The sequence below is a fragment of the Oryx dammah genome, unplaced genomic scaffold, assembly GCF_014754425.2.
Source record: "Oryx dammah isolate SB20612 unplaced genomic scaffold, SCBI_Odam_1.1 HiC_scaffold_21, whole genome shotgun sequence".
Classification (NCBI taxonomy): domain Eukaryota; kingdom Metazoa; phylum Chordata; class Mammalia; order Artiodactyla; family Bovidae; genus Oryx; species Oryx dammah.
Window position 1 is genome coordinate 52,302,546 of NW_024070205.1, and position 17,958 is coordinate 52,320,503.

At 35.4% G+C, this 17,958-nt stretch overlaps 1 protein-coding gene across 1 annotated transcript in view; it reads right to left on the minus strand.

Moving 5' to 3' along the window:
- DNAH14 (dynein axonemal heavy chain 14) overlaps positions 1–17,958 on the minus strand; it is a 361,705-nt gene that overhangs the window by 285,570 nt on the left and 58,177 nt on the right. Inside the window, exons 9-13 of the mRNA XM_040262849.1 lie at positions 16,242–16,489; positions 13,954–14,074; positions 1,687–1,957; positions 1,223–1,268; positions 1,037–1,134 (exon numbers count right to left, since the gene is read on the minus strand). Coding sequence (XP_040118783.1) covers positions 1,037–1,134; positions 1,223–1,268; positions 1,687–1,957; positions 13,954–14,074; positions 16,242–16,489 — 784 coding nt within the window. The remainder of the gene's footprint in view (positions 1–1,036; positions 1,135–1,222; positions 1,269–1,686; positions 1,958–13,953; positions 14,075–16,241; positions 16,490–17,958) is intronic.

Here is a 17,958-nt window from a genome sequence, read left to right on the forward strand (position 1 = left end):
GTCATAATTTTCCTTCCAAGAAGTAAGCGCCTTTTAATTTCATGGCTGCAGTCACCATCTGCAGTGATTTTGGAGCCCCACAAAATAAAGTCTCTCACTGTTTCCACTGTTCCCTATTGATTTGCCATGAAGTGATGGGACCAGATGGCATGACCTTAGTTTTCTGAATGCTGAGTTTTAAGCCAACTTTTTCACTCTCCTCTTTCACTTTCATCAAGAGCCTCTTTAGTTCTTCTTTGCTTTCTGCCATAAGGGTGGTGTCATCTCAGCACAGTAAAGGCCATTTATGACAAACAGCAAAAATCACTCCCAACAGTGAAAATCTGAAAGCTTTCCCACTAAATTCAGGAACAAGACAAGAATGCCTCCTCTCACTCCTTTGATTCAACATAGTATTGAAAGTTTTAGCCACAGCAATCAAGAGAAGAAAAAGGAAAAAAGTATACACATTTGAAGGGAAAAGGTAAAATTGTCCCTATTTGCAAATGATATGATACTCCATAAAGATAACTTTAAAAATCTCCACACAAAAACTATTAGAACTAATAAATGAATTCAGCAAAATACAATATTAAAACACAGAAACCTGTTGCATTTTCTTACACTAATATTGAAAATTTAGAAAGGGAAAGTAAAAAGAAAAAAAATCTTATGTAAAATTGCATCCAAAAAATATCTGGGAAAAAATTTAAGGAGATGAAAGACCTATATGCTGAAAACTATTAATAAAAATGTAAGGTGAAAATAATATTTACAACTGTTATGCTCTGACATAAAAGACATGCCTTATTTAAGTCTATAAAATTCTGTAGTACATTATCAAAAAAATCAGAACATTGGACTATTTACCTAATTCCCAACAGTTAGGCACTCAATGACCATATGTATAATCCACACATCCTCAAATAATTTGAAGTTCACATTGATTGATTCCAAAGAGTGTGAGTTTAAAATTTTCTAATATACTGTAATATCTGCACATTCCTGGGATGTTGCCAAAGACAGTGAATCTAACTGAACTTTAAAAAATACTTACTTATGCAATTTTCAATAGCAGCCACCATATTTTGAATTTGTATTGAAAACTCCAATCTGTTGGGAGTTATAAAGAGATTTGTAGGGAATTCTAAAAGTCTAAGAGAAAATAATAAAAGCATATATAAGAAGAGTACAGTAACATAAAATACAATTACTTGTAATTTCAAAAATATCTAGTACTTACTTATCATTCATGCAATTTTTCTCAAACTCAGTTTCGAAGTCTAGTTCTATCAGAATCCATCAAAAGAAACAGAATAAAAATTTATTTTTATATAAAAACTGATATTTATGTCAGCTAATTAACAAGGTTATATTGTCAGTACTTTCTAAAATCCTAAGAATAAACTGGGAAGGTTACTTTAAGGATTGAATTCTAGCAGTACACCCCAGCCCCAGATTCTGATTAAGGAGATCTGAGAAGAAATTCAAGAGTCCTTAACATTTATAAAAATCATAGACTATTAACTGATAAATTCATAACTACTAAAATTTTCTTCCATGTGCTACTTTAATTTATCCTTTAACACTTATAAAACTCATAGTCTATTAACTGATAACACATAAACTACTAAAAATTTCTCTTTAGTGTTATTTTCCAGCTGCAAAGATATTTTCTCTCACTTTTAATAGTGTCATTCACTTTACCTGAAAGAAAGTCATAGCTGTAACTCATTTGTTTTGATTTCTTCATTGGAAGTAGTTCTTCACTTGATTGTTTAATGAAAACACTGACTTCATTTTCTAATGTATCTTCATATACTGCAGATTTTTCAGAGCACTTGTCAGACTCATGTAAGTTCTCTTCAGAATTTTCTGAAGAATCACTCTCAGCAGGAGTTCTCAACTGTAGGCTTACTTCAAATATTGGTGCATGTATTTTTCTCAAATCTGTATCCACTTTAATACTATTCAAAATCTAATTTAACAGATACGTTAGAGTGCTAGTTATAATATATAAATAAGTGTTCTTTTATATACAACAATATAAAACTAATTTTAAATGAAAGCTAAACTTTGGCATAAATTAATAACATTCTAATGGTATATAACTGATTTCCATTTAAAAATAGTGTAAAATAAATGATACATTATAATGCAGTAGTTTTCCAGTTGGTGCCATAATGGGTACATATTAATAATTTAAGAACTTCCTAAAATATAATTTTTAGGCCCTATCCTAAAAATTTTAAAGGTAGGGGCAAGGTCCAGGAATCTAAAACATCTAAAAGCTGAACAGGTGATTCTCCCATGTACTGTGATTTAAGAACAACAAATCAGATAAAGGAAACAATCCTATTTACACTACATCAAAAATAAAGAACCCACAGGGAACTACATTCAATATCTCGCAATCACCTATACTGGAAAATAATCTGTAAAAGATATATATATATATATATACCTAACTGAATCACTTTTCTGTATACCTGAAATTGATACAATATTATAAATCAACCACTATTCATTTTAAAAAATTCCTTTTGTCCAAGAGCATCCAAACATTCTGATAAGAATTTCAGTGTAGTTGAATCCCCTTAAATGTGTTTACAGTTGACTAAATTCCAAATCTACAAATAAAAGTCCTTTGTATTAAAAATAATAATAATACAAAATATAAAACTACACTATAAAGCTACAATAATCAAGAGTACAACAGTGGCACAAAATAAGAAATATAGATCAATGGAACAGGGTAGAAACCCTATGAAAAAACCCACACACTTATGGTCAGTTAATCCATAACAAAGGTGGCAAGAATTTGCAGTACAGAAAAGACAGTCTCTTCAATAAGTGGTGTTGCAAAAACTGTATTAGAACATTCTCTAACACCATACAAAAAAATAAACTCAAAATGGATCAAGTCCTAAATTTAAGGCCAGACACTATAAAACTCTTAGAAGAAAATATAGGCAAAACACTCTCTGACACAAATCACGGAAATGCTTTCTTATCTACATCCTACAGTAATGAAAGTGAAACCAAGAACAAAGAAATGGGATCCAATTAAACTTAAAAGATTTGCATAGCAAAGGAAATCATAAACAAAATGAAAAGACAGCCCACAGAATAGGAGAAAATATTTTTAAATGAAGTGACTTACAAGAGATTAATTTCTAAAATACAAATAGTTCATACAGCTCAATATCAACAAAAACAGACAACCCAGTCAAAAAATGGGCAGGAGACCTAAACAGACATTTCTCCAAAGAAGATACATAGATGGCCCCAAAGCACATGAAAAGGTGCTCAACCTCACTAATAACCAGGGAAATGCAAATCCAAACTACAATGAGGTATCAACTTTCATGGTCAGAAAGCCCATCATCAAAAAATCTACAAACAGTAAATGATAGAGTGTGGAGAAAAGGGAAACCCTCCTACACCATTGGCAGGAATGTAAACTGGTACAACAGGGGGCGCATTGGTAAAGAATCTGCTTGCCAATGCAGGAGATGCAAGAGATGTGGGTTGGATCCCTGGGTTGGGAAGATCCCCTGGAAAAGGGAATGGTAACCTGCTGCAGTATTCTTGCCTGGAAAATTCCATGGACAGAGGAGCCTCATGGGTTACAGTCCATGGGGTCGCAAGGAATTGGACATGAGTGAGCAATTGAGCACACATACACGTGACCACTATGGAGGAACAGTATGATGGCTCCTTAAAAAACTAAAAATAGAATTACTATGACCTAGCAACCCCACTCCTGGGCATATCTCCTGAGAAGACATAATCTGAAAGGACATATGCACCCTAAAGTTCACTGCAGCACTATTTATGATAGCCAAGATACGGAAGGAACCTAATACCCAATGGCAAAAGAATAGATAAAGAAGGTGCAGTGCTTATATATAAATGGAGTATTAGTCATAAAAAGAACAAAATAGAGGTTATCATACTATGTGAAATAAGTCAGATAAAGACAAATTCACTCATGTGAAATTAATTTTTAAAAATGATACAAATATATCTATTTATAAAACAGAAAATTCTGAGAGAGATGGGAATACCAGACCACCTGACCTGCCTCCTGAGAAATCTGTATGCAGGTCAGGAAGCAACAGTTAGAACTGGACATGGAACAACAGGCTGGTTCCAAATAGGAAAAGGAGTGCGTCAAGGCTGTATATTGTCACCCTGCTTATTTAACTTATATGTAGAGTGTATCATGTGAAATGTTGAGCTGGAGCAAACTCCGGGAGATGGTGAAGGACAGGGAAGCCTGGTGTGCTGCATTTCACAGGATCACAGAGTGGGACATCACTTAGTGACTGAACAATAATAAGCAATCTATTTTTTTGTAAGAGCAGTCAGATGTGCTTTGAAGTTAAAAAACAAACAAAAGATGCTGGGTGTCCTGGACAAGTTCTTAAGCTCATCAAGGGTATAGGTGGATTCACAGTTCATTACACCAAGACTGTTTTCTTTTCACATGGCTTCAGTTCCATTCTTGCAACATCCATGGTCAATGGTGATATTGTTTTTATAGCTATTCTTGTAGGAGTGCTATGTGACATATTTCTGAGATTATATTTTTTATATCTCCCTCAATTTGGGGGGTACACTTATATGGATACTTGTCATCATGTTTGATCTTTGTTCTTCAAAGTTAAATTTCACTTTCATTGATAAATATTCCTAAGTATTTGAAGACTCTGGTAGAGGTCAGCTGCTTGCTGCAAACTATTGATGGGACAATGTCACCTCCTTTTTCTGAGCTGTGATGTAGGAAGGCAGTATTTACTTGGTGGACAGTTCATTTGAGTCAAGCCTGGAAATAAATGGGGTGACAGATTTTACAGCCTGCCTGCTTGTGTTCTGTTTCTCCAATATGAATTTGGAAAGTGATCAAAAAGCATTAGGAATAAAGGGTATGGAATAAGATGAGCAATCTATTCTAAGAACATTCACCTTTATGTAACAAGGGCTCAAAAAAGATGAGCTAACATTTTAAGCTGATTATTCGAGTAAGCGAATGGTAAATATTTTTCAAACATGCAACTTGACAACAGAATAAAAAGGAGCGTATTATTTAGTAAATAAGTTCTGTTATTCATTCATTCATTCTGCTAAAGGTCCTTTCTTTAGATATATTAGGAAAAAAATCTCATAAAAGGTTAAAACAGTGACAATTCATTGCAATGAGTCAATATACTAAAAGTTGTATGATGTGTACCTACCATGTACCATTGACTTTTGCTTTATATGCTTTCTTATTCAATCCTCTCAGTAGCACTGTAGGTATGTATTATAATTGTTTGATAATACACTGAGGTTTGGTTTGATTGAAATGAATTGTTCAAGACTATACAGTCCTAATGTTAGAATTCAGCACTATCTGATTCCAAATTACAGATTTTTTGTTATAATTGCTATTTAAGATGCAACAAGAGCTTTTTTACATATATAAACATTTGAGGGGAATCTTGAAAGTTCATTACTTTGTGCATACACTATATACAGTCAACCCTCTTTGTCTGTGGGTTCCACATCCATAGATTCAACCATCTGAGGAACAATTTTTTTAATTTTAGAAAGTTCCAAAAACCAAAACTTGAATTTGCCACATGCTGACAACTATTTACATTGTATTAGGTATTATAAATACTCTAGAGACAATTTAAAGTATAGACATCCTGGAATGTGAAGTCAAGTAGGCCTTAGGAAGCATCACTATGAACAAAGCTAGTGGAGGTGATGGACTTCCAGTTGAGCTATTTCAAATCCTGAAAGATGATGCTATGAAAGTGCTACACTCAATATGCCAGCAAATTTGGAAAACTCAGCAGTGGCCAAAGGACTGGAAAAGGTCAGTTTTCAATCCAATCCCCCAAAAAGGCAATGCCAAAGAATGCTCAAATTACCACACAATTGCACTCATCTCATACTCTAGTAAAGTAATGCTTAAAATTCTCCAAGCCACATTTCAGCAATAAGTGAACTGTGAACTTCCAGATGTTCGAGCTGATTTTAGAAAAGGCAGAGGAATCAGAGATCAAATTGCCAACATCCTCTGGATCATGGAAAAAGCAAGAGAGTTCCAGAAAAACACCTATTTCTGCTTTATTGACTATGCCAAAGCCTTTGACTGTGTGGATCACAATAAACTTGTGGAAAATTCTGAAAGAGATGGGAATACCAGACCACCTGACCTGCCTCTTGAGAAACCTAGATGCAGGTTAGGAAGCAACAGTTAGAACTGGACATGGAACAACAGACTGGTTCCAAATAGGAAAAGGAGGATGTCAATGTTGTATATTGTCACCCTGCTTATTTCACTTATATGCAGAGTACATCATGAGAAACACTGGGTGGCGGAAGCACAAGCTGGACTCAGGACTGCTGGGAGAAAAATCAATAACCTCAGATATGCAGATGACACCACCCTTATGGCAGAAAGTGAAGAACTAAAGAGCCTCTTGATCAAAGTGAAAGAGGATAGTTAAAAAGTTGGCTTAAAGCTCAACATTCAGAAAACTAAGATCATGGCATCCAGTCCCATCACTTCATGGCAAATAGATGAGGAAATAGTGGAAACAGTGACTGGCTTTACTTTTCTGGGCTCCAAAATCACTGCAGATGGTGATTGCAGCCATGAAATTAAAAGATGCTTACTCCTTGGAAGGAAAGTTATGACCAACCTAGACAGCATATTAAAAAGCAGAGACATGACTTTGCCAACAAAGTTCTGTCTAGTCTAAGTTATGGTTTGTCCAGTAGTCAGCCATGTATGGATGTGAGAGTTGGACTGTGAAGAAAGCTGAGTGCTGAAGAATTGATGCTTTTGAATTGTGCTGGAGAAGACTCTTGTGAGTCCCTTGGACTGCAAGGAAATCCAACCAGTCCATCCTAAAGGAGATCAGTCCTGAGTGTTCATTGGAAGGACTGATGTTGAAGCCGAAACTCCAATACTTTGGCCACCTGATGAAAAGAGCTGACTCATTTGTAAAGACCCTGATGCTGGGAAAGATTGAGGGCAGGAGGAGAAGGGGATGACATAGGATGAGATGGTTGGATGGCATCACCAACTCAATGGACATGGGTTTGGGTGAACTCCAGGAGTTGGTGATGGAAAGGGAGGCCTGGCATGCTGTGGTTCATGGGGTTGCAGAGTTGGACACGACTGAGTGACTGAACTGAACTGAAAAGATGTGTATAGTTAAAGTTTCTTAGTCACGTCCAACTCTTTGTGACCCCATGGACTACACAGTCCATGGAATTCTCCATGCCAGAATATTGGCGTGGGTAGCCTTTCCCTTTTCAAGGGGATCTTCCCAACCCAGGTATCTAACCCAGGTCATCCACATTGCACGTGAATTCTTTATCAGCTGTGCCACAAGAGAAGCCCAAGAATACTGGAGTGGGTAGCCTATCCCTTCTCCAGTGGATCTTCCCAACCCAGGAATCTAACCGGGGTCTCCTGCATTGCAGTGGATTCTTTACCAACTGAGCTATCAGGGAGGTTATATGCAAATACTACATCATTTTACATAATGAACTTGAGCTTCTATGGATTTTGGTAACTGTGGAGGTGAAAAGTGTGAAAGGTCATTCTGCAACCATATCTACTTGGCATACCAATGGATGACACCTTGTAAAGATGACTTGAGGTCCAGGTCCAGATGATTTACCTTGCCACATGCCTTTATAAGTTTTCTTTGTTATTTCTAAATGCAATATGTACTAAATGTCAGAACTTAGAACACATAATTAATCTGCAAATATTTTCAATCTTGAAGTAGAGACTCATTTCTGAAGAAATGTTAAAAATAATATTAAACACTTTAAGGACTGAATGTTCTCTCCTTTTTAAATGCAACAATCCAGCTCTCACATTGTCATCTATTCTCTGACACAAAACAGCCTGATTCCCACATGACATATTCAGAGCCTGGCCTGTACAGACTCACAGTGACTCTATTTAAGCCATACTTTTAAAGCTGCTCCTGAGAGACCCAGCTCAAAGAGAGCAGAGCAGTCTGCATTAGCTACCACATAGCCTATCTGAGTGACAGGCATGTTTAATCTGCTTCCTTCAAATATCTGTGGTGCTTTGTCTCTTACTGATGGCACTGCCTATAAAACTATAAGGTTGTTAAGTCCCTTGATTTGGCTCCATCCTCGGCTGGGCCACCTCTAAGGCAAAAAAAAGCAATGCCCTGCTATTATGCCAAAATGTTAAGTTCACCTCTTCGGAAGATATTCATTTCGGCTAAGGCAATGGCCCCAGATAATCAGACTAGGATTCAAACTGTTTAGTCTGGAATTTGTAGCTCCTCATAATCTGTTCAACTCTACATTGTGGTATTCACACCAAGAATCCTCTGCTCCACATGACTTAATGTTATCCCTTTCTGCTCATATTTTCTTATTCTTGCCTCCATACTCATGCTGCTCCTATTTCTTGAGTTAGTGTCCATTTGATTAGGTGACCCAAAGATTATTTCTAACATAATACTTATATTCCCATATTCCCTGGCAATTATTGCACTGATCCATACACACCATGCCCCTATTCAGAATGTTGACCTGGTAGTTCTACTGAGAGGGCTAAATAAAAAGGCAAGTATAAAAGCATGTAAAGCTGGCAACTTCAATTCAGATATCTGTCCTCTAAATTTTAGAAATTTTCTTCACTCTATCTGTATTTAATCCTATAATGCTCTCTACTTACATTAGAACTTTTTATACCCACGATTGGTGCCTGACCAAAGGAAAAATATTCCATACTAAAATCACTATTAACAAAATAAAAAACAAATGACACTTTAGTATGTGTATTTTTGATGTATGGCAAATGATTATGGTCTATATTTTTAAATGGTTTTTGTAATTCAATAAGAAAAAAGAAAACTTCATCAGAAAAATGCAGATAAGACATCAAAAGATCAAAACTGAGAAATAAAAAGGCCAATAAGCATGAGAAAATGTTCAATATTATAAGCAATAAAATAAATAAAATTAACTCTAGTTAATTCCAGGTCTCAGTTATCAATAGGCAATAACTAGCAAAAAATAGGACACACTTAAAAAGGCCATCTTTAAGAGAACAGAAGTTAGTATAACCTTGTTTGTAGAGAAATTCTACAATGCATATAAATAGCTTTAAAAAGTCTGTAGTGTTGATTTAATGTTATTCCTAAGGAAAAATTAAAACAGTACATATGGTTTTATCTTGAAATACTTCTATTCCAAAGTCTGCATAAAGAAACTACTAGAAGCAACTGTTAATAAAATAATAATTCCCATAGAGTACAGGTTAAGGATATAAAGCACTTGGGTTAAATCTAACCAAAAAAAAAAAAAAAAAAAAAAACTTGCACAAGATTTTCAAGGAAACAAAAATATAAAAGACATTAAAGAAGAGTTATATAGCAGAATGTTGGTAGCAAGACTCATTATCATAAAATATTAACTCCCCTGTCCCCCTCCCCACCAGCTACCTATATATCTAGGCAATTTCAATCAAACTCCAAGTAAGATTTGATTCTAAAATGTATATGGAAATGTAACTGCCTGAGAATAAGCAAGACACTCTTAGAAAAGGAAGTGACTTATTCAGCATGAGACTGGCACAGGAATAGGCCAACAGGCAATAGAACACAGTCTGGAAACAGGAGACATATGTGGAAACACAAGATTGAATGATAAAGAGCTGCCATTGCAGATGAGCAGGAAAAGGATACAAATAAATAGCGTTTAGGCAATGGTTACTGGTATAGAAATAAATAACAATAGATCCTACTGTCAGGGGAGTGTGTAATTTCCTCGGTTCTGTCTGGCCACAACAAAAACTAGAAGCACTGGCCGGACCAGCGTTACAGCTCAGTTTTATTGGCAAGCAAAGAAAAACACATCCTCCAGGCGTGAAGGCGGGCCAACCCGAAATACTGGAGAAGCCCCCCGGCTTAGTTTTGTCTCCTCTTTTTATGTTTTTTTCCTCCTCCCCTTGAGCCTGCCCTATGTAAATTGGGCTAGCCAGGAGGGCTGTTGGTTTTACCTGAGGTTCTCACTCCAGTCTTGGACCTTCCTTTGTTCAATTTCCGGGGGTTTTCCCTTCTTTGTCTTTTAGCCACCGCCATTTTGGACTCCTTTTTCCTATTCTAGCTACCTAACACTACCGTAGCACCATACACGAAAAAATATTTCTAGATAAATTTTAAGAGAATATTAAAAGTTTTATAAGAAAATACAGGAGGATGGCTTTATTACTCCAGGATGGTAGATAATTTCACACACCAATATAAATGAAAGGAATGATAAATTCTATTATATTGAAATTATGGCATTATATTGAAATTATGAATTATTGATAATCAATATACATTATCCAGGGAATAAAAATAACATGCTTTCCAGTAGAAGGATTATATATATATATACACTTTCACACATATATATATAACATAGATTACATAGAATATATATGTAACTTCTAAAATCAATACACAGGTTAATAGGCAAAAGACACAGAAGATTAAATATGAATCTCCAATTTTTAAAAATGCACAAACAACTAAAAAGGAAATAAAAATGAAAACCATAGTAAAATGCCATTTCAAACCTAGCCAGTTGGCAAAGACATTAAGTGCTGCTGAGGCTATGGAGCATAAAAGATTATGGAATTGTTAAAGACTGTTTAAACTGGTATAAGCACTTTAGAAAACAATTATGTGTTATTCAGTATAGTTGAAAATAAAGAACTCAGAGATTTCACTCCTTAGTAATAAATAAGTAGAAGGGACACATACAAGAATGTATAAAACAAAAACTGAAAAGGGCCAAAATGTCCATCAAAAGTAGAATGTGTTATTAATGTTTCATCAAAAAGGAATATATATATGTACATATATAATATGTATTTTATGTATATATATATATAAATACAGGAGATATTTAAGACTTTTTAAGTCTGGGTGACATTTCATTGGGTATTTACTTAATTATACTTTAAAGCATGCTGTGTTGTGCTTAGTCACTCATTTGTGTCCAACTCATTACAACACAGTGGACTGTAGACCGACAGGATCCTCTCTGTCCAAGGAATTCTCCAGGCAATAATAATGGAATAGGTACTCATTCCCTTCTCCAGAGGATCTTTCCAACTCAGGAAACAAAACTGGGTCTCCTGCATTGTAGGCAGATTCTTTACTGTCTGAGCCACCAGGGAAGCCCAAAAATCTACCTAAAATCCTTTTTAAAGAGTATATAAAGTACATATTATACCATGCTAGCTCGTAAAAAAATGCTACCGGTTCCATGTAGGGCATGTGTTTACCATGTAAAATCTAATCCTAAGAAAATAATGCTGTGGGTAGGGGTGATAATTCTTCATGGCATGAAAAGATTTCTTAATTAAAGTCTCCAGGATTCTTTCAATGTTTTCATATTTGGTCTGTGTTATTTTAAAGTTTATAACACAAGCAAGAAAAGTACTCTGGAAAAAGCAAAGAGAGAGGAATATAGTAATGGAGGTAGAAGAGGGTAGCTGATAATTTAGACAGGGTGGCCTTTCCTAATTACTTTCATGTAAAATAGTTCACTTCAGTTCAGTCTTTCAGTCGTGCCCTACTCTTTACAACCCCAAGGACTAAGAGTACACTGGCTTTCCTGTCCTTCACCAACTCCTGGAACTTACTCAAACTCATGGCCATTGAGTCAGTGATGTCATCCATCTATCTCATCCTCTGCCATTCCCTTCTCCTGCCTTCAATCTTTCCCAGCATCAGGGTCTTTTCCAATAAATCAGTTCTTCCCATCAGGTGGCCAAGTGTTGGAGTTTCAGCTTCAACATCAGTCCTTCCAATGAATATTCAGGACTGATTTCCTTTAGGATGGGCTGGCTGGATCTCCTTACAGTTCAAGGGACTCTCAAGAGTCTTCTCCAACACCACAGTTCAAAAGCATCAGTTCTTCAGTGCTCAACTTTCTTTATAGTCAAACTCTCACATCTACACATGACTGCTGGACAAACCATAGCTTTGACTAAACAGACCTTTGTTGGCAAAGTAATGTCTCTGCTTTTTAATATGCTGTCTAGGTTGGTCACAGCTTTTCTTCCAAGGAGCATTCATCTTTTAATTTCACGGCTGCAGCCACCATCTGCAGTGATTTTGGAGCCCCCCAAAATAAAGTCTGTCACTGTTTCCATTGTTTCTCCATCTATTTGCCATAAAGTGATGGGACCAGATGGCATGATCTTAGTTTTCTGAATGCTGAGTTTTAAGCCAACTTTTTTATTCTCTTCTTTCACTTTCATCAAGAGGCTCTTCAGTTCCTCTTCACTTTCAGGCATAAGGGTGGTGACATCTGTGTATTTGAGGTTATTGATATTTCTCCCAGCAATCTTGATTCCAGCTTGTGCTTCTTCCAGCCCAGGGTTTCTCATGATGTACTCTGCATATAAGTTAAATAAGCAGGGTGACAATATACAGCCTTGATGTACTCCTTTTCCATATTTGGAACCAGTGTATTGTTCCATGTCCAGTTCCATGTTGCTTCTTGACCTGCATACAGATTTAGCAGTAGGCAGGTAAAGTAGTCTCATCTTCCCATCTGTTCAAGAATTTTCCACAGTTTGTTGTGGTCCACACAGTAAAAGGTTTTGGCATAGTCAATGAAGCAAAAGTAGATGTTTTTCTGGAACTCTCTTGCTGTTTTGATGATCCAACACATGTTGGCAATTTGATCTCTGGTTCCTCTGCCTTTTCTAAATCCAGCTTGAACATCTGGAAGTTCACAGTTCACATACTGCTGAAGTCTGGCTTGGAGAATTTTAAGCATTACTTTACTAGCATGTGAGATGACTAGAATTCTGCAATAGTTTGAGTATTCTTTGGCATTGCCTTTCTTTGGGACTGGAATGAAAACTGACCTTTTCCAGTCCTGTGGCCACTGCAGAGTTTTCCAAATTTGCTGGCACATTAAGTGCAGCACTTTCACAGCATCATCTTTTAGGATTTGAAATAACTCAACTGGAATTCCATCACCTCCACTAGCTACTTCACATTCCAGAATGTCTGGCTGTACCTGAGTGATCACACCATCGTGATTATCTGAGTCGTGAAGATCTTTTTTTATATAGTTCTTCTGTGTATTGTTGCCACCTCTTCTTAATATCTTCTGCTTCTGTTAGGTCCATACCATTTCTGTCATTTATTGTGCCCATCTTTGCATGAAATATTCCCTTGGTATCTCTAATTTTCTTGAAGAGATCTCTAGTCTTTCCCATTCTATTGTTTCCTCTATTTCTTTGCACTGATGGTTGAAGAAGGCTTTCTTATCTCTCCTTGCTATTCTTTGGAACTCTGCATTCAAATGGGTATATCTTTCGTTTTCTCCTTTGCCTTTAGCTTCTCTTCTTTTCTTAGCTATTTGTAAGGCCTCCTCAGTCAGCCATTTCATATTTTGTTTATGTCACTTTCAAGTTAATAACACAAGCAAAAACAAGTGCTCTGAAGAAAAGCAAAGAGAGAGGAATACAGTAATGGGAGTAGAAGACGGTAGCTGCTACTTTAGACAGGGTGGCCTTCCCTAACTACTTTCAGGTAAAATAGTATACATACATAAAATAGTTATTTGTTCTGTATTCCCTTATCTTCCTTTATGTTTTTTCACAGTACTCATCACTTCATTATCTGTTTCCTTCAGTAGAACAGAAGTTCTCAAAGGTCAGGGAATTTCTTCTTCTTACTGCTATATTTCAGTGCCTAGTTCAAAACCTGGTATATTATTAGTACTCAGTAACACATGAACAAATGAAACAAATGTAATTATAGCTTTCTATAGTGTGAGCAGATGTGTGTGTGTAACTGTGTGTTTCAGTTTCAATCATAAATCACAGTTTTAATTCCAAAAGTTATTTTTTATTTTACATTAAATATCTATGCTTATACTTTTCAAAGAATATTTTACCTCATTGTCTTGTGTTTTTACTTCTGACTTTGGAACAGAATAAGCATGTAAGTTTGTATTATCAGATTCTTCATAATCATTTGTCATCTTTCCAGTGAAAGCAAAGATGTCCTTATGTATTCTGGGTTAAGAAATGATAAGAAAAAATAAAGTCTTTAAAAAATCTTATGCCTCATTAACATGCAGACTATATCAATAACTAGACATTCCCACATAGAAGATACATAAGATGGCCAATGAAAAGATGCTCAGCATCACTAATTATCAGGGAAATACAAATCAGGACCATAGTGAGATATCACTTCACATAAATTAGGGTAAGTATTATTTTTCTTTTTTTAAAATATAATACCCACCCTAATTTGTGTGAAATGATATCTCACTGTGGTCCTGAACAATCCAAAAATGAAATTTAAAAAACAATTCCATTTACAATAGCATCAAAAGGATAAAATTCTCAAGAATAAGTTTTTTTAAAAATATATAAAATTCATATTGTTGAAAGAAATTAAACAATACCTATATAAGTGGAAAGGCTTCCCTGGTGGCTCAGATGGTAAAGAATCTGTCTCTAGTGCAAGAGGCCCAGGTTCAATCCTTGGGTTGGGAAGATCGCCTGAAGAAGGGAATGGCAACCCACTCCAGTATTCTTGCCTCGAGAATCCCATGGACAGAGGAGTCTGGAGGGCCACAGTCCATGGGGTTGCAAAGAGTCAGATACGACTGAGCAACTAACACTTTCACATAAGTGGAAAGATATTTCATGTACATAGATTGGAAAACTTTAAAGATAAAATGTTCCTCATATTTATCTACCTATCAAACGCAATCCCTATCAAAATTCCAGCTGATTTTTTTTTTTTTTGCAGAAATTTGCAAACTTATTCTATAATACTATGGAAACTCAAGGGACACAGAATAGCAAAGTAATGTTTTTTGACTAAAATGATGTTGCTAAAATTAGAGAGTTTGGACATAAAGTATTTCAAAATTTCAGTTCAGATTCCATGTTCACAAATTAGAGTAGATATATCTAGTTGTGAAACATAAGAAAAATGTTTTTTTTTTAAATAGTAGTATTCAAATAGAAGGTGCAAATATTCTGTATTCAATAGATATTACTTGAAATTGACTCAAATTCCAACTGAACATTGAGGCTCCTTCCAGAATCATTCTCGATTATCTTTATGGGGAACACACGTATACCCATGGTGGATTCAAGTCAATGTATGGCAAAACCAATACAATATTGTAAAGTAAAATAAATAATTTTTAAAAAAGAGCTGGCTGTGAACTTTGAAAATACAGTGTACTAGGCATAGGATTAACAGATTTCACAAATAAAAATACAGGACACTGTTTAAAATTTTAATTTCAGATAAACAATAATTTGTAGTATAGATAATAATTGGGACATGCTTTTATTAAAAATTATACTCAGTAATCTGTAGAAGATTTATGTAGCAAAAACAGAACTGTGTTCAGCAACACGGAATTGAACATTATTTTTCACACAAAGTTAAAAGTACATTGTATTTCCTTCCTGGCCACTTTGCTGAGTCCCCATCTCTTCGAGAGAGACAAAATTCATCTAAATTATTCCATCTGATTGATGACTGTCATTTGTAACTTTACTACTATTTCTACTTCTATTTGTAACTTTTCTACTATTGGGTATTCCTTTGGAAAAAGTGTATGGATTCATTACATATTCTAATGTATTGTCTATAGATTATAAGAAAAAATCAAGCATGTATCTGCTGATACTTTTCAAGTTGGTCTGTCTTTATACTTAGAAATGTCTTTTAATAGCAGGCTTCCCTGGTGGCTCAGATGGTAAAGAATCTGCCTGCAATGCAGGAGACCCATGTTCAGTCCCTGGGTCGGGAAGATCCCCTGGAGAAGGAAATGGCAACCCATTCCAGTATTCTTACCTGGAGAATTCCATGGAAAGAGGAGCCTGGTAGGCTATAGTACATGGGGTCGCAAAGAGTCAGGACTATCACTTACTGTTTATCTGAATTTCAAATTTCACTGAGTATCCTGCAACTTACATGGCAACTTGACTTGCATAATTTTGGGGAAATTTTTGGGAAAATTTCTCATGTTTTTATAAATAATATTAAATAAGACAATGGGAGATAATAAGCTCAGATAATTGTAAAAACTGAGCACAAACGATTTTCTACAAGAGAATTTTCAAATTCCAGCTGACATTATTGTAAGTAACAATATATTACAACAATATGATTACAAATTCCTTTTATAATTAAAAAAGTATGATTTACTTGATGAGTTTTTCATTCTTTTTTTCCACTGAAACTGGCATTCTAGCAGAACTACTAAATAATTCTAAAAGTAGTGTGACTGCAGTGTTCATTAGTTGACGGCTGAGTTCCTGAAATATATAGTCAACCAGCATCAAGAATCTAAAAATTACTTCTAATAAGCGTCGATAGGTAGGCAGCTTGAAATGTGTTGTATCTTCAGAAAGGTTTGATTCAAAATATTCTTTAATATCTTTCTTTTCTGCCACCTACAATTCAACAAACAATTGAGAGACGTGATGATTTCCTATATTAATATGCATGATTTCTAACTTACAGTATTTTCATTAGTCTAAATAACACTGGAACTAAATATTATCAACAACTTTCTTCACTTTCTGCTTATACCACATTTAAATGTCAGAGAAAAAAAAAATCTCATGTTTTATGAAATCCATAAAGTTTGGTGTCTCACTTATAAGCAGATATGTCTATGGAACTCAAACAGGAAGTATATACTAATGAATATCAACACGTTCCTAGATAGAGGGACCCTCCTCAAATACACTGAGTTACCAGTAGAAGAGAGTCAAATCTGAATATAAGATTTCCTAAAACCCAGTCCAACACTGCCGCCCCTATGCTAGGCTATAGCAATAAGACTTAAAAAAGATGCCTACACACAATTACATATTACATACATGCTAATAAATTATACAGAACTAAGAAAAACTCTGAATTCATCAAATCTAAAGTTAGAGTTTTATTCTTTATAATAAATAATTATATCTAAAGACAACTGACTTAGTAATTTATTAAAGAATGGCATGTTTTGATCAAAAGTACAGGGTGGCATCAGTACTACGAATACCACCAAACATTTCTAAATTATGCTACTAAAAATAATTCTAAAGTTACTCAAAATGGTTCCTTTTAGACAGATTTCTTTTTATGACTGATGAACCTTCAAAATTCTAAAAATACTTGAAATTTTTGTTCTTTTATTGGTCATTCATGCTTTTTATATTTTTGCTAGACTAGTATTTAACTTCTTGGTAAGTTTTCAACTTGTACCCTAATTTTTAAAACCATAATTTCATTAGTTTTTTATATTGCCTCTCTTTATGTTTCATTTTAGTATTTTTTTCTTTTAAAAAATTAATTCAGTTCAGTTTAGTCACTCAGTCATGTCCGACTGTTTGCGAACCCATTGATTGCAGCACACCAGGCCTGCCTATTCATCACCCACTCCCGCAGTCTACTCAAACTCATGCCCATTGAGTCAGTGATGCCATCTAACTATCTCATCTTCTGCCATCCCCTTCTCCCACCTTCAATCTTTCCCAGCATCAGAATCTTTTCCAATGAGTCAGTTCTTCCCATAAGGTGGCCAAAGTATTGGAGTTTCAGCTTCAACATCAGTCCTTCCAGTGAATATTCAGGACTAATTTCCTTTAGGATGGACTGGCTGGATCTCCTTGCAGTCCAAGACTCTCAAGAGTCTTCTTCAACACCACAGTTCAAAAGCATCAATTGTTCTGCTCTCAGCTTTCTTTATAGTCCAGCTCTCACATCCATACATGACTACTGGAAAAACCATAGCCTTGACTAGACGGACCTCTGTTGGCAAAGTAATGTCTCTGCTTTTTAATAGGCTGTGTAGGTTGGTCATAGCTTTTCTTCCAAGGAGCAAGTGTCTTTTAATTTCATGGCTGCTGTCACCATCTGCAGTGATTTT